At 38.0% G+C, this 17,839-nt stretch overlaps 3 protein-coding genes across 4 annotated transcripts in view; 1 reads left to right on the forward strand and 2 right to left on the reverse strand.

Annotated features, from left to right (window-relative positions):
- On the reverse strand, nucleotides 1–10,122 carry TOPORS (TOP1 binding arginine/serine rich protein, E3 ubiquitin ligase). Its single transcript, XM_037796890.1, has 3 exons — nucleotides 9,971–10,122; nucleotides 8,298–8,492; nucleotides 1–3,547 (listed from the first exon to the last, which is right to left on the reverse strand). The coding sequence occupies exons 1-3, from the start codon at nucleotides 9,971–9,973 to the stop codon at nucleotides 626–628; spliced, it is 3,120 nt and encodes a 1,039-aa protein (XP_037652818.1). The 5' UTR covers nucleotides 9,974–10,122; the 3' UTR covers nucleotides 1–625.
- Nucleotides 9,815–10,747, forward strand: SMIM27 (small integral membrane protein 27). 2 transcript variants are annotated; one of them, XR_005210605.1, is made up of 2 exons: nucleotides 9,815–9,980; nucleotides 10,359–10,747. XR_005210605.1 is itself a non-coding variant. In XM_037796898.1 (2 exons), the coding sequence occupies exons 1-2, from the start codon at nucleotides 9,972–9,974 to the stop codon at nucleotides 10,479–10,481; spliced, it is 168 nt and encodes a 55-aa protein (XP_037652826.1). In that variant the 5' UTR covers nucleotides 9,817–9,971; the 3' UTR covers nucleotides 10,482–10,747. The 2 variants fall into 2 exon arrangements, 1 of the variants encoding a protein (XP_037652826.1); XM_037796898.1 differs by having other exon boundaries at nucleotides 9,817–10,016.
- Nucleotides 10,559–17,839, reverse strand: part of NDUFB6 (NADH:ubiquinone oxidoreductase subunit B6) — a 23,179-nt gene continuing 15,898 nt past the window's right edge. The window contains exons 3-4 of the mRNA XM_037796897.1: nucleotides 14,513–14,557; nucleotides 10,559–11,217 (exon numbers count right to left, since the gene is read on the reverse strand). Coding sequence (XP_037652825.1) covers nucleotides 11,149–11,217; nucleotides 14,513–14,557 — 114 coding nt within the window. The 3' untranslated portion in view covers nucleotides 10,559–11,148. The remainder of the gene's footprint in view (nucleotides 11,218–14,512; nucleotides 14,558–17,839) is intronic.

A 17,839-nucleotide genomic window follows, 5' to 3' on the forward strand; every position in this document is an offset into this window, starting at 1 on the left:
CTTGTTTAAAGTGTTACTACTTTATTTTTTTCTTTTGTTGAATACACATTTGTTTTACTGGCAGTCCAGATAAACAAGTATATAAAGGAAATATTTAAATTTTTCTTTTGGCAGATGTCAGGATAATCTGTGCAGATTAAAATGCCTTGATTTAACCGGAAGAAATGGTTTTGACTCATACAAATTTTTCTTTAAGAAGAAAAATAAAGACTGTCCAAAGGGAGTCTCCTAGCTTATAACACATTTCCAGAATAACTTTCAAAAAAAAAAAAAAATTCAAAAATACTCATTACTACTTTAAAAATATGTCAATACCATATGGCTTTATGAAATAACTTCTAAAATTTACATTTTTATTTAAAAAGGATCCCAAGTTTTAAATAAACTACTAGCAATACCATTTTCTTCACTTAAAAGTGCATATCTCTGAGAATGGGACTTAACATACTTTCTGAACAAATAAAATGCTTTTTACAAATTTTAAACACAAAAATCACTTAACATATTTTAAGGGGAGAAAAGAGTTTTCACCAAAAGTCATCTTTAAATAGACTACAGTAGATGACATTGTTCCTTTTTCATATACATATACCATAAGGTTTCTCAATGAGATGCTTTGGCAGTTTTAAGACAAATCATGGTGTCTTACAAGAGACACTGACATTAGTGATGTCCGTGGAGATAGCAATTGCCTTGATGGCTCAGTCTGAATAGATACAACATTACTTAGCTGGTTCTCCAAATCAGAGGCAAAAGTACTCTCTTCTCTTACATCAAGAGTTTGTTCAACTGAAGCTGCCTGGGGTGGAAAATCATCTACAGTTTTACCAAAGTTGTTAGTAAGTGTGGTAATATCACATTCCTTGTCCTGAACAGCAAATTCATCTTCTATTGTAACTACATCTTTAGTTTCAAATGGTTCCAAGGAGGGAGCCAATAACTCATTTTGTAGAGGGTCTTGAGGACCACTATTGTCACATTCTGTATCTTCCTTTATTTCAGAATCCTTTTCACTATCACTGTCAATGGTAATTACAACTGGAGAACGTGAAGCATTATCTCCATGGTGCTTCTTATGCTTCTTCTTGTGTTTCTTCTTTTTCTTTTTATGATGTCTAGTATCGGTAGCTTTCCCTTCATAAACTATCTCTACACTTAGGCTCCGGGTCCTCCTTTTTCTCCTTTTGTGCTTTGTTTCTCTGTCTGTTGACCGGTTGTCTGAAAAGCTGTCACTTTCATTTTTGTAGTTTGCATCTAATTTTGATGAAGATTTTTGGTAATGATTGTCCTTTACTTTGGAAGCAAATTCACGGGATGGTTGGGCCACTTCATTGGTACCTTCCAAATGCCGTGTTTTGTATTTTCGTTTCCCTCCAGGCTTTTCATTTCTCACCCGATCGGGCCCTGTAGATGCAGTCCTTGATCTATTACTAGACAGGCTTCTTGATCTGTGCCTTTCATAGTAGTAGTATTTCCTTTCACTGTGATTATTCTTTTTCCTAGCATTTGTTCTTTCAGAAAAGGACTGAATCCTAAATTCTGGACTTGAAGACTGTCTGGAATAATGAGCTCTGGACAGAGTCCTCCTCCTATAAGAAGATTCATAGCCATCCCTGTCCTTGTTTCTACTATAAAAAGTATACTCCCACTTATATCTGCTGCCATAATTATTTCTTAAATAATAACGATCCCTATTTCTGCTCCGTGATCTTCTTTTACCATGATCATTGCTATGAGATCTTGATCTGCTTGTGCTCTCACTACTTAGAGATAGAGTTTGGCTTCTTCTTGACCAACTGCTATCTCTAGTTCTTGATCTTTTTTTATCTCTTCTACCTCTAGGTCTGCTACTCTCCCTGCTTCTGGATCGTTTGCTTTTCATTCTTTTCTTCCCGTGATGCTTTCTACGAGTCTTCTGATCATGCCCACTTCTACTCTGGGAACGTGAATCTGAACTTCTTGATCTTCCCCTCTTTCTATGCCTATGGTTATATGGGGAATATACTCTGTCTCCTCTCACAGATGAGCTCAGGTCTCTGGGAGACAATGAGGATGCAGATCGTTTCTCTTCTTTCTTTGATTTAATTCTAGTACCAGAATCACAATGATTTATTTGCTCATCCTTTCCATGGACAGAGCGTGGAGATGAACATCTACTAACTTCACTGTCACCGGAACTGTAAGATTGCTCTTGCTCTTGTGTCTTTACCGCATCCATTTTCTCATAAGAGCCTAACTCTTCAGAATCAGAGGACAGTTCAACAAGTTCTGGGGTCCTCTCAGCTAGCGGTTTAACAAATCCAACAATAACACAATTATCTGAAGAGGAATCACTGTCATTATTTAGGTCCTCATTGGTCTGTACTCCTTGCATCTGAGATGTGGTTCCTCCTGTTACCAGTTCTTCATCTGAACTGTCAGAAGAATTTAAAAGGGAAGACATGGCAGCATGCACCTGTTCCGAGCTTGAATAAGAGGGCCCTGGAGTTTCATCATCCCATGGTGCCTGACTAACAGTGGCTACATTAATATCCAGCTCTTGGGGCTCAGCCTCATCTGGAGATATTGTTATGACTGAAGAATCAGAATGGCTGCCTTCTTCATATGAAGGAGCAGGGCAATCATAATTAGCATGCTGGTCAAAGGCTGCCATATTAAAAGGAGATCGCGCAAAACTGATAAATTCATGTATAAAATGCTCAGTCCGATTAAGTAAAAATGGTCTTAAGTCAGACACAAATGCCTGACTCTCCAAATCATAGCGAGTAACATTACTCATGATGATGTGTTGGACGATATTAACTAAAGATCCATGGGCTCCAAAAAGAACTGTTAGTTCACGTTTTAACCAGGGAACTAATCTGTGAAGGCAAGCCGGGTTTCTACGGAAAAATTCGGCTGAAATATCTCTGTAGCGACCACCATCTTCAATATTTCTAACGCGAGCACCAGCACGATAGAGAGTCCGTCTAAAATTAATAATATCCTGTTCTTGAATTTTCCGCAAAGATCTTTCATCTGCAGTGGATGGCCTCCTTATTGAAATCTGTCTCATGAATTGAGGAATTTCACCATCTCTAGGTCTTGTTGAAATACCTAACCCTTCAAATAGTACTCCGCTATCAGGTGGAATTGTTGTTCTTCTATTCATGGTACTAGGTGAATAAACAGAAGCATTTCGTTCCCTTGTCATAGTTGTACGGTAGCGAAACCGTCGAACATCAGGGGTGGCAAAAGAACCATTATATGAAGGCCTTAGGACATATTCCTTGAAGTCATCTTCTGCCCTCACAGAATGGAAAATAGAATCAAAGGGCTGTTTACATAATGGACATTCAGCTTTGTTTTTAGACCACTCCTGTACACAGCGAAAACAGAACTTATGTAAGCAGCGATCTAAGTAAGACACATTATCAAATCTATCCAAGCATATAGGACACTTAGAATCAGGAGATGCATCAGCTGGTACTGTCTGTTGCAATTTGCTAGTGCCAGCTTTAGGTGAAAAGTTGTCCATTTTAAATTCCTTAGCAGCTGATGCCATTATCTGTAAAAGGGAAAGAAACATATCAGTGACCTCATAAAAGAGAAGTGATTAAATAATCTGAGGAAAGATGCCAAAAAATCTTGAGTGGTTTATTATCTTAGTAATATAAAGGGGCAGTGCAGCATAGTAGTATATTGTTTAAAAGCATAGGTCTAAAGTCAGATTTCCTGAGTATGAATTCTGACTCCATATTAGCAGTGTGACTATGGATCCGTTACCGTATCTGTGCTTCAATTTCATCTGTGCATCAGTGAAAAGAGAATGTGAAGATCAAATCAGTTGTTATATAAAAAGCCCTTACAAGTGCACCTGGTACACAGTAAGCTCTCAAATAGTATATGATTTCCTATTATTCCTTTAAAAATATTTTAATTGAGAAGTATTTCAAATATATGAAAAAGTACAAAAGAAAATATATCAAACACCCATGTATCCACCACTCAGATCAACTTTTTTTATTCCAAATTTTTAAAAATAAATCAAATATTACAAATTTAGCCCATGTCCCACTGTTATCTGTCTTCCCCTCTATCCCTCTCCTGAAAACAAAAAACAAGGTCCTCTGTTGGTGTCTTTCCTATGTATGGTTTTATATCTTTTATACACTTATACCCCTAATATACACTATTGACTTATTTTATTTGTGGTAATTATTGTATATATACTTTTTAAAACAGCTTTAATTGAATTAAATTATTTAAAAAAAAACAGCTTTTTATTGAATTATAACTTACACACCAGGAAGTTCACCTGTTTAAACCAATTTTGTGGTTTTTAGTAAAAGAGTCTCTCACTGGTAGCAAGATCTTTCAGTGAAAATTAAGTGAAATATTAAATGTAACAGTACTCAAGAGCAGTGCCTGGCTCATAGTAACTGTTTGGTGAATGTTAGCTGCTGTTATTATTATTATTTCTATGCTATTATATTTTGTTCAACACTGATTCCTTTAAGCATTCCTGAACAGCCTTCCTTAGCTTTTTAATTTAACCCAAAAGTTACACCACAAAGTATCGAAAATCATGTTTTCAGTCCCTCTCTCTATCATCTTTCCTACAAGGATCACTAGGATCTTGAAGCTGAGTTTTGTTTTCTTTATCAGTTTACACTGACCCATAACTTACAAAATGAATTTGCCAGAGTTGAAATCTAGTATGCATTACATTTTGGCCTTGTTATCTTACAAAACCTCTTTAGCTGTAACCTATACAAATTGTTTTGTATATATTAAACATTAGCTGCTTCTATTGTGTTTTCTTGGGCCTATTACTCATCTTTCTTCATCCCCTATATCATAGGAAGTTCCATCCCTGGTCAACTGCTGTCAAGTTGGTCACATAATATAATAGAATTGTCATTTTCTAAACAGACCTATAGGCCTTACCAAACTATAACAAAAAAAAAATAAAATTCCACAGCAAAAATGTGTGACTGTGAAACATGAGTGTTTGTCAAAGATTTCAAATTAAACTTGCTCATCTAGGGCATGTTTACTTCCTCAGAATCATAACTTAATAGGGAGTCAATGCTGAATAAAGTTTCTTTGGGGGGTGAGCATATTTCTAATCTTCTATTCTGTGGACAGGAAGTGAAAAAATATCACCACTGTCTTTAAATATTAATCAAGTCTGGAAAAGTAGAACTATAAATACATAATACTAATTGCTTCCCTTCCCTAGTCATATAAACCTGTTAATAAATTTAAACTCTAAAATCTTGATGCTGTATAAATTTCTCAACTTTTCCCCCACCTTCTACTATTTTTTATCCACTCCCCTCAGGAGAATATATATATACACGCACATACATATATACACACATACACATATACATACACGTGTATATACATGTGTTGGGGGAAGGGATGGAGAAGTATAGGGAGTGAACCGGATAGATCAGAAAACCTGGAATGAAGACTAGGTTTCACCTAAAACTAGTTCTATAAGCTGCAGAGATCCTCCTTGTCTGGAATTTAGTTTGCCTCTCCATAAAATAAAGGGATTATTTGACTTAAATTTTTAAATTTTCTACTGAGTCACAGATTAGCAAACATCAGTTAAATTCAGTTGTAAACCAAAAACTGTATCCAGTTAGAGCCATGAAAAAAGACTGATGAGTTTCAAGTTATTACATTTTATCTTAATCTGGTTCTTTGGAATGTAGAATTTTAGTGTTTACTGAACATTTCTAGTTCACATAACAATTAAAACCCAGAATGAACTTATTAAAAGAAATTATTAGGAAGTAAAGTCAAATTCAAATAAAACAAAATCTTAACTTAATATGACTTTTTAAAAATGTAATCTTAGTCTTCCCTTCCCTAGTCTTAAAGCCTTTTAATTACTTTGACAGCACAGAGCTAAAGAATGCATGGTAATGTCAATAGTAGGTAAAAAGAACAAATAAATTAAGAGTATTTTAATATATTCTGGCCATAAAAAGGAATGAAGTGCTGATGCACGCTAAAACATGGATGAGCCTGTTCATTATGCTAAAACAGAATGTCACAAAAAAAAACACATATTGTATGATCTCATTTATATAAAATGTCCATAACAGGCAAATGTATAGACAAAAGGTAGATTAGTGGCTGCCTGGGGTGGGAGTCAGGACGATAAGGAGTTGGTTCAAGGTTTCTTTCTGGAATGATGAAAATGTTCTACAATTAAGATTATGGTGATACGGCACAACTCTGTAAATGTACTTAAAACCACTGAATTAAAGACTTCAATTAACGACAGCTGAGCTTTATGGAATGTAAATTTTATCTTAATAAAGCTGTTAAAAAACACAAATTAAACCATAAAACAGGGATGGCTAGGAGACACTTAAAAGATTCGAGATTTGCAGGAGAGATTCTGGGATTAGGTAGAAAGGTGGACCTGATGGCAGACACATTAGTACTGCAGGCTAGGAGCCTTTACCCCAGCACTCTAGGTATTAGGACTACAAATTACTTCCCCATAGGCAAGAAGATGGATTAGTTCTCCTGATCCCACTTCATAAATTGCCTCCCAAATTCTAAAGTTTACCATCTTTAGGATAAATTGAGTAAGTCAAACGACCCCCCTTCCCTAAATCTTCAAATCTACTGGCTTTAACAGGGATAAGAAGACTTCATGTCACAATTTGGGGGTATTTCAGATAATCAACAAGTATACATATCTAAGGAAAACAGAGAGGGGGATAAAGAATCAGGAAGTTCGAGTCTAAAGTAGGTCATACGCTGGACATTCAAAAAATTGTACAGTGATATCAACAGAGTAAGACTGCTTGCAGAATTAAATTTTTTATAAAGACTGACTTCCTATAAAAGTCATAGTCTATGGCATTCCTTAAATTATCACTATTATAAAAATTAATCACCTGCTAATTACATTTGGCAGAGTGGTATCAATAGAATGCAAAGCCAGGGTTGAGAAACACCACCACATATTAGTTGTGTGAACATGGGGGAAGTTGTTTAATCTCTCAACACCTTAAATTTTCTCAATTCTAAAATGGGGTGAACACCAGTACCCATCTGAAAAGCTGATGTGTAAAAGGACATAGTCCATGTAAACACAGCACAGTGCTTGATGCACAGAAAGAACTTAGCACTCTTATGTGAAATTAAAGTTAATTTTGGTAGTGTCCATAATCTATAACTGAACTGATTTTAATGAATGGATCAAGATGACAACCTATAACAACTACATTACCTTCATATTTAATATAATTATCGTACTTTCTATATCTATGCAAAATAGTTAGGAAAGATTCACAAGTGGATAAAATAGAAATACACACCCAGGGATAAAAAATAATCTGAGTACTATCTCTTATCACCTTAAAGAAATCTCTGTAACTCTCTGAACTGCAGCTTAATCACCAGTTCCAATAGATGATACGGAAGTTACAGGATCTGCTTACGAGAGCCTACCAAATTTAATTTCAGTTCCAGCAATAAAAAGAATTGGTTGGGAACCATTCCCTTCTAAACCCATTCTTTCCAGATAAGCATGACTGTTTGGGCTGACTGTATAGCCTTGCATTCCATTGATTTAAAACACTCACAGTGCTTAAACCTTGGATAGCTGTTTCTTAATTTATCTTAAATAATCTCGAAAATTACCCACCAAAAACTCTATTCACTTTATCAATATTTGTCTCATCTCGGCACTGCCCCCCTTCCAGCCGAGGAATCGGCAGCCTGAAAGAAAAGCTTCCACTGCCAAAATGGATCTAAGAAGTCACAGGCAGGCAAGTCCCACCCAGAATATATAGAACACTAAACAGACAACTCAAACAGTCACGGTGATAGCCGCTTCCTTTGGTTAAGAACTTCCAAGGATCAGGATCTAAGGTAAGCACCACGTGCATTACATAATCACAAGGAACCTAAATATTGTGATTCCCATTTTACAGACGGGCTCAAAGAGGTTAGGGGACTTAGCCAAGGTCACATACCCTGTCAGTGGGGATACCACGATTCAAACTCCAGCGGTTATTTTTCCAGAGACCTGGCTCTTTCCAGTACACGGCTAGGCTCGCGCCCCTAGGGAGCGCTTCCATCGAAAGGCAATTCTCTCCCACCAACCGGGACAAATCCACAGGTACGCCCCAGGAGCCGCCCGCCCGCCCGCCGGGACCCCAGCCCAGCCGAGGCCCGGGCGGCCTGTGGCCGAGATCGCCGCCCCCAAGTCCCTCGGCCTCGCTCCAGCTCGCCCAGTCCTCGGACCCCCGCGACCCATTGTTCCCAATCCCACTCACCTCGGAGGATGCCGGCGCAGGCCCGGATGGGGCGCTCGTGGCAAGCTCCCGACGGCCCAGAAAGCTGGGACGGTGACGGCAAGATCCGCGAAGGCGTACCCGGCGACTTCTCCGCCTACCCTCAGGAACCGGAGCAGGCAGGGGTGCTTCGCACTCCTCGCGAGACAGCAGACACACGGACGGCTGCTTCGACCCCTGTGACGTAAAGCCCTCATCACCAATGGCAGCTTGGGGGCGTTGGCAACGAGCGAAACCCCACCCCACAGCCCCGGGCGCGTCAAAACACAACATTGGCCTTATTAACGCATGCGCAGTTCAAGGGCGCCGACACTAAAGGGCGGAGCTTAGCGCGCTCCGGCCGGACACCGGGCCCTTCCCCCGCCTCTCCATTCCCGCATAGGGAGCAAAGTAATCCTACAGAACAGAAATCACTATCACCGCCATCATTTTTTGTCATTATTAATCGCTAGGATTACTGGGACCCTAAATTAATGTTCGCTCCTAAAGTACCCGGAAAACACAATAACTAGACAAAGTATTAACTTGTTCTCATTTAAACTTCACCAAACTCTGCAGGAAGTTAGTAAAATTATCTCCATTGTATAGACAGGGAACTGTTAACCGGAGGTTAAGTGACTTCACCATCGGTTACAGAGCCACGAAGTAACAACACCGGGATTCGAATGGGATCCAAAGCCAGGGCCCAACCAGTATCCTATAAAGCCTTCAGAGAGATCTACTCCAGTCTGCGGAGAAATGGTCAAGGCCTAACGGAACAGGAACTGAATTCTTCCCAAAACAGATTCGTTTTTCTCTCTGAAAGGATTGTATTCCCCCTCCCTACTCCCCGAAAACTGGATTAAACCCTGTTAAGATAATAAATGTGATGTACAGAGAAAGTAAGTTTGAGCCCAGAGCGGCACATTGCAAGATTCTAACCACTCAGGTCTCAAACGTGAGCATCCCAAAAATTTTATAATTGAACCTGGTACAAACGTCCGCGTAAGGAACATATTAAATGCTCAACATACACTTGTTGATAGGCTGGTGCATTAAAGCAGGTAACTCGTGCCACGTATTTCTTAGAAATACCATTTCCATCAACAAGCTATTGTTTTCAAAGGCTATACGTTTCCTGAAAAAAGGCTCACTTAACAGGGATTCCCACAACTATTCGTCACTGTTACATAAAATAGTAGCTTTACATTAAAACCGAATATACAAACGTCTACATATATTATGTGGGAACAGATGCGCGGGAAACGTTCATTCTCGCGGCGCTAGATGCCAATGTAAGATCTAAAAGGCGGATTTTTTTCTCAGGTAAGCTTTTAAATGCACAAGATGGCACATTATCCTGCATTAATATTGGACTGCAGCTGGAAGGCATCTATCTCTCTACACGGCAAAAAAAAAACAATTTTAGTATCTTTTCTCATTTATTTCACTCCTTTCCTGAAAGGCGGGCTAGGATCCACACCACGTGATTCCGCCCCCAGATGCCGGCGGAAGAGGCCGGCCCGGCGGATAGGAAATCCTGCAGCAGGCAAGTGGGCGGATGTTGGTGCCCCTCTGCAAGAGGCCGCTGCAGTCCCGCAGCCACTGCCCGGGAGGTTAACCTAGAGCCCGCAACTGCCGCCCGCTTCTGCAGACCGCCGCCGCCGCCTCCTTACCATGGAGCCGGTGAGTCGCCGCACTCTGGAGTGGATTTATTCAGTGGTAGGTCCTGGCGGGGCTCCACGGTTTCGACTCCCTGGGCCCGCAAGCGGTAGGCCGCCAATTTCTTCAGCAAGCAGAAACCCCAAATCCCTTCCTGCATTAAGCCTTTCACTCTCACCTCGACTCCGCCTCTTCCTGGAGGACACGATCTTCCGCTTCTTACATAAGGGCTACTGAGTGTACGCACCTCGGGAATCCCATTTGTTAGAGTTTGACACTATAATTCCCACCTTCGCCATGCTACGCGGAAACCTGATGGTGGGGCGGGGGATACGAGGAAGGACCACGCACATTAATTTTTTTTTTTTTTTGCGTTTCTCCCCTTTTGCATTTATTTTTTAGTTTCTCCTCGCGATCGTTTTACTCTCGTGGGGATACGTTATTTATGCATCAACTGTAGCTGCGCGACGACAGCTAACGAAGGAATACCCAGGCAGAATCTTCGGGATGAATGAAGATTTTTAATTTCTTGGAGTTTAATACAATTCTTTACCTCATGCTTACCTGGCACCTGTTTATATATAAAAACAAAATCCATAGTCTAAAGTTTCAAATTTATTTTGGCATACAGTTTTGTAATAACCACTGATTTTTCTGACTTTTTCTGATTTTAGTCTTTTACATTCTTATATGACAAAATCAAAGCAACCTAGGTCTGACAGCCTTTGAGTATCAGATTATGGATGGAATGACATGCATTTCAATAAAGAGTTTCTAAAATACTTCAAAAATGTCTCAGAAAGCCTCCTTTAAAACAAGTATGTGGAATATCTGTTCTTCTATTTGTTTATTGCAACACATCACTCTGTTGCCTTCTCTCACACCAGACTAGAGTGAGTTCTCTGTAAGAAAAATTCTGTCTTGACGAAATGCTTCTCTACATCTTGTTTTCCAATTCAGGAACAGCCAGGAAAAGTAGGTGATCACTCAGATCATTTTGTTTTGCATGTTCAGTTTTTATTTATCATTAAATGACTCAAAAAAGTGTCTCATACTATACAATGTCTGGAAAGAGATATGACAACACATTTCTAAGAGTAATAAAGTTGCTTTTCCAGAAAATATATTCAGTAAATATGGTACTAAAGGAACAAATTTGGCCTCATAGGTCTTTGAAATTTTTAAGTTATCTTCAGTGATGTTGATCAGGAAATTCCTTCATTGGTGGAACAACTTCTCCAGTCTCCAGAATTATATCACCCTAGAAAAACAAAGATCCATTAGTAGAAAAATCTTCAGTCTGCAGGGGTGATAGCTCTGCTCTGTTCTAAGTTGGTCAAACCTCCCCTGGGAAATGTAGTTCAGCTCTGGCATTCACACTTTAAGAAGACTAAAACAAAGTAGAAGCTGTTTAGAGATGAGCAGCCAGTATCACAATCTTAAGGTACAAATGAAATAATGGGGAAAGTTTTACTCAGAAACAAAATGGGCAAGAAAGGGCATGAGAGCTGTCTCCACCAAGTGAAAAAAGGATAATCCTTATTTTGCATGGCCCCAAAAAAAGGAGAAGCCCTAGAAAGAAACTGCATGGAAATAATGTCAATTCAATATAAGGAGGTAATGTATTTCTAGCAGCTGAACTTGTTGAACAATCACCAGTTCACTCTGTGGCTTAGATATTATAGAGACAGCATGCAAAACAGTGGCTGCAGCTGGTCCAGGTGTCTTTTCAAACCTGGATGCAGTGTGGTGTGGACATGGGCACTGGAGCAAGAACCAACTGGTGAGAATCCCAGACCATTCACTGACAAGCTGTAAAATTTTAAGCAAATTACTTAGCTTGATTGAGCCTCAGTCGTCTCATCTGAATAATGGGGTAACAGTCCCTATCTCATAAATAACTGATTCAGTACCTGGCATACAGAGGTAGTGGGTTTGTTCCCCCAAAATTCATGTCCAACTGGAACCTCAACTTGTAACCTTATTTGGAAATAGAGTCTTTGCAGATGTAATTAGTTAAGGATCTCAAGACGAAATAATCCTGGATTTGGGGTTAGCCTTCAATCCAATGACTAGTGACCTTATAAGAAGAGGACAGGACATGTAAAGGTAGTGTGAAGACAGAGGCAGAGATTGGAGTTATGCTGCCAGAAGTCAAGGAACACTTGGGCCACCAGAAGCAGGAGGAGGCAAGGAAGATATCTTCCCTAAAGAGGAGGATGACCCTGCTGACACCTTGATTTTGGACTTCTAGCCTCCAGAACTGTGAAAGAATAAATGGCTGCTGTTTTAAGCCATCCAGTATACTTTGTTATGGCAGTCCTAGGAAACAATACAGTGAACAATCAACAAACAGTAAGCTATTAATATAATTTTATACCTTCTCACCACAAGAGTGATTCTAAGTATTTTATGATCATACTCTACTTATACAAAAGATAAAGTCACTAAATGTCAGGTCATATAAATTTTATAATGTGAAAAGAGAAAAATAGAAAGGCAAAAAAAAAACCTGACCCACAGATGTACCAAGTGCTTTTAGCAACCTGGACCATTTTACTCCACGTTAAGAGAGACGTGAATTAGAAAGGAAGAGAAAAGAGTTTCCCAACAGGACTGTTTTAAGCAAACCAATTTATATACAATTAGATATCTACTTAATCATTGCACTTCAGATGAAAGATGTACTTTACCTCAGACATATAGCTGTTTCAACACTACATCTTTCAGGAAACCTTAATAAATAAAAACCCTAGAATTGTAAACTTTGAGTTTTAACCATTTGCATTATGTAGTCTGTGGTTTCTCAACAGTCCTCCCAAAACAAGTGGGCCAAGAAAGTATTTCTGGCTGGGACATATATATATGTATATATAATATATATACATGATTGTGGGGAAAAGTCATTATAAAGTGGTTCTGCACTACTTTATCCCTGTGTAACCTTAGGCAAGTTACTCAACTGCTCCATACCTCAGCTTCCTCATCTGAAAAAATGGCTACTATAACATTAGGGCTGTTGTGAAGAATAAATAAATTAAGGCATGCAAAATGCTTAAAACAGTGACTAAGTAAGGGCTCAACAAATTTAGCTATTTGGTAGCTATACTCAAGGAGACCAGAGATCACCCTCCCCCACAATGAAATTAGATAGGTCTTCCCTTAAAATATAAATTCAACACACATAGTATTTACTTAAAATAGCAAAAGCTCTTAGTTCAAAAGAGAACTTAAAATATTTTAACAGTATTAATAAATCTAAAAAAAAGGATGTTAGAAAAGAAATGGTGGTACACCATGATACAAGGTACATGTGGTACAAATTAGTATAAGGTGCTAATTTCTGTATTAAGGTAATGCCAGCTGTTGTAACAAATTACCTTTAAAATATATAATGGCTTAAATATACAAAATACATGGGCCCATGAGACTGAGTTCTGATGTAAACTACTTCCAAGTTTAGACCTTAAAAACATTCCCTGAGACATCCACAGCCCTCTCTTTCCCTACCTTGGTGATCTTGCAATCAGTTGAGACAGCTATAAGATTGAGGACGGTCACACCAGTCAATGATGTCAATAAGAAATTAACCTGTGTTTTGTTAAGTTACTGAGATTTGGGGGGTTGTCTGTTACTGCCTATGCTGGATGTAAAAATGAGCATTCTTCAGTTTCTCAAAGGGGAAGATTCCCATGGCACAGAAACAGGAAAGAAACAAAGTGGCAAAAAATACAGAAATAAGAAAATGCTATGGAATCATTGATGTAGTCTGAAGAGAGCCCTGCTTCTTTTCCTTCTTTGAACAATAATGGCAAAATAAATGGGGAAAAAAAAGGAATAAATAAATATCAATGACTCAACTGCTTAAACCAGCAAAGAATTTTCTATTTTGAGATCAGCTAGGCTCTGACACACATCAATTACACACAATGAAGTTTAGGAGAAATCCTCTTCTATTTCCTAAACCAGCATTTCCAGAAAGGAGGATTAATGCTAAACAATAACCTCAGAAACAGCAAGTAAAAAATACCAACTATTGAGTAATCTTTTAATGCTGAAAAGACACATTCTAAATTAGTGTAATGCCTCATATTTGCATAGTATAAAATTTTAAACATGCATTAATAGATTTTAAATTCACCAGTAGAGAAGTTAAGGTTATACCCTGAAAATGAGGCAAAGTCATAGGAAACGACAGTTTGGAAATAATACAGAGGAATTCAATTGCTGTCTCTATGCTCAGAGGTCTGCGTGTCTGCTAGTTCCCTAAGTTCTTTACCCTACATGAAATACGGTACCAGAGAAAAATTCTTTAGGACTACCAAGGTCATACAACAATTTTTACCAACAGGTTGAAAATAAAGATGTACATCTTCCATTTTCAACAGTAATTGCCTCTTTATGACAGTTACTCTTTTTTTTTTTTTTTTAAGAATACATAAAATGAGCAGTTAAAATGACCATAAGAAGAAAGGAACACTTTAGTCTAATCACTTGGGGGAGAAAAGGAAAGAGAAAAATAACAAACAAAAAGAAAATCAGTTTTAAAGACTTACCGGGAAAATTCTGGGTTTCCTTTCAACAATAGCATATGGCTTTGTCTGCAATAAAAATAATGCTTTGTTAAGTCTGGTTTTAGGGTTTATTCTGAAAATAAAATAGATCATTTCCCAGATTTTTAATTTAAACCCCAAACTTTCACCAAACCCCAGACTCATACATCTAACTCTACTCAGCATCTCTACTTGGCTATCAAATAGGCATCTCCAACTTAACAGAACCAACACTTAGCTTCCTCCCCTCTCAAACTGCTCCTCCCCATGTTCTCTTTCTCAGCACTTTTATCCCCCAGTTGTAAAGGCCAAAAACTTTGACTCCTCTATATATGTTACTGGCTCTACCTTGAGAATATATCCTGAATCCAACTGCTCCTCCACACCTTCGTTAGTACCCCTTGCCCCAGCCTCTATCATTTTTCTCACCTGGACAACTGCAATAGCACCTGCCAGTATCCCTGCTGCCACTCTTGCCCTCCTACAGTCAGTCTATTCTCTACAAAGCAGGCAAAGTAGGGTGATCTTTTTAAGATGTATCACTCCTCTGCTCAAAGTTTCATAATTTTTATAGAAAAAGGCCAATTCCCAACCATGATCTATAAGACCCTATACCATCTGGCCCTTGGCTACCTCTGTGACCTCCTACCACTCTCTCCTTTTACTTACTCTACTGCAGCCACAGTGGCTTTTCTGCTATGAGTCCAGTCAAGACTGCTTGAAACTCAGGGCCTTTGTAGTTAAGGATTCCGCTACTTGAAATGCTCTTCCCCTAGATAACTGCATGGCCCATTAACTCATTTTTGTCTCCATTCAAATATCATCTCTCAGAGAGGCGTAACTAAAATAGCAGCCCCTGTCATTCTCTGGGTTTTACCCTGCTTTATTTTTCTTCTATAGACTTTATTTCCTCCTGACAGCATAGAATATTACATATACTTCATTATGTATTTATTGCTGGTCTCCAAGCCTAGAACAAATATTTTATGAGGGCAGAGACTCAATCTGCTTGGTTCACTGCTGTATTCCTGTGTTAAAAGCAGTGCCTTGCACATAAAAGGTACTAAATAAATATTTGTTGAATAAATGACGAATCATCAGACAGTGCTGAGTACTTATTAAGCATAAATATCTGCACAAGATACCACACTAAAAATTTTAAAAGATTACTGGTATGATGTAAGACAATGGGATTGTGGAGCCAATTAAAGGCACGAGAGGAACTCAGGATACAATGTAAGGACATTAAAATGTCTTTTAAGAACTGTGGCTAGAGGCAAGAAGGCTCTCACATGTCTTCAGAGAAAATGCAGAATTCAATCAGGCAGTAAAGATGTTAGTGAAACCAAACTGGCTGCACTCTTATTGAACATACAGGCTTCCACCTACACTAATCAAGAGAATAAGATAAGTGAGTGGCTACATAACCTACAACAGACACAAAAAGTTTAAATGTGTCCATCTGTGGCTCAAGCAAATCACCTGGAAGTACAAATCCCTCAGATAAGCAACCATATTAATGTTTTGACTTGTTGACCCTGTAAGAGCAACTTTAAATTTGCTTCTCTTAAGATGTGTGTCTTTTTAACCCCAGGAAAATTTAATTAAATTTATATATATGTAAATTAAACCCAGAATATAATGTTAAGTTTAATAAAATTTAATAAATTTCATAAGTTCATATGTTACTTAGAGTAAAACGTATGAGATAATCTAGTTATTAGAACCTCTAACATAAGTTTTAAGATTCTAGTTAAAATGTGTAATTTATTTGGACTTGTGATTTTTAAGTTGAAAATAATGTTGCTTATTAGGGTCATAAATTTGTCCTATAACTACTTATAAATAAAACTGACTATATTAAATTTATGAATGCAGTTTAAAACACTTACTTTGATTATGTTTGTAAGTGAAATAGTTTTAAGGGAATGCAACTTGAATTAATCCAAAGATCAGAACAAGGGAGGAGACTGTTCTTATTTTACCAACTATAGAAACATTTCAACAGGATTTTAAAATTGAACTTAAAGAATTAAGGAAAAACTAGGTTTTTAAATGTGAAACTAATAAATTGAATATTAATTTATATTCCAAGTAACTATAAACAGTTCTTTCTGTACACAAAAAATATTCTTGATGTTTAAAAAAATTCACTGACAGAAAGTAATATATTCTCTTCTCTAGGCTCTTTCTAGGACAATAAAAAATAGCAGATGTATAATGATATGAAGTGACCTGTGGACTTGCAGGTTAATATTAATATAAAACTTTTTAAAGCCCATCAACAATAGAAATATAAACTATTCTCTGACCCTTAGACACATAAATTGTGAGCTCCTTTAATGGTTGCAAAAATATTTTCTGTTAGTTTATAAAGTGAATACACTTTACCCCACTCTAATCTCTCCTAGCCCTCACTAATCTCAGGTTTCTAACACCTAAATCAGGCCATGTCCACTTAGACCTCCCTAGAAGCTGCTATGGCAACACAGGCCCCAAACCAAATTTACTTCCTCCCCATCACCAAAAAGTTCTCCTTTCCAAATAGCCTAATTATTACTTCCAAGGCAGGAACTTTTAGTCACAAACAACTCTGAACTTCTGTTTTATCCCCAACTTACCAATTACTAACTTCAGTTTGTTTCTTTCTTTAAAAATGTCCTGTGGCTTCACTTTTTTATTCCTGCTTTATTCACCCTAACCGGATTCTCATCAGCTAACATCTACTAAATTGCAATAGCCTCCAGGTGACCTTCCTGATGTCCAGAACTTTCCTCCCTCCAATTCACCCTACATATCCATGTTTTTAAACTTTTCCTAAATATAGCACTTTTTTTCATGTCACTCCCCTATATAAAAACAAAAAGCTTTCCACTGCCTGTCCCATGAAGTTCAACCTCCTCTGCCTGCCTTCCAAGACCTTCTATAAATTGGTCCCTGACCTAGCCGGCAGAGACCTCCTATCAGGCCCATCTCCTCAGTCTTGGGTATTTATGACCATCCTCAATTCTAACTCCATATTTTTCTTTCTAACTGGAATAACTTCTCTATCTTCCAACTTTTCTATAAACTCCTTGAGGTCAAGAATTTTTGTATTTTTTTCCATAGCACTAAAGGAAGAGGACATATCAGGCACTCTATACTTGCTTATTAAAGACATCATCTGTTTAGGAATTAAGCAGATTATGTTCTCTTTGAAGAGGGCAAAGATTATGTCAGCAAACAGAATTTTAAAGAGCCTATACAATCAACAGTGAACAAGTCATGTTAAAGGATATTTTCAGAGAACCTCAATTTGGGTCATTTATTTTATCTTCTTTCAACTGGCTA

Source organism: Choloepus didactylus, chromosome 10, assembly GCF_015220235.1.
Source record: "Choloepus didactylus isolate mChoDid1 chromosome 10, mChoDid1.pri, whole genome shotgun sequence".
Classification (NCBI taxonomy): domain Eukaryota; kingdom Metazoa; phylum Chordata; class Mammalia; order Pilosa; family Megalonychidae; genus Choloepus; species Choloepus didactylus.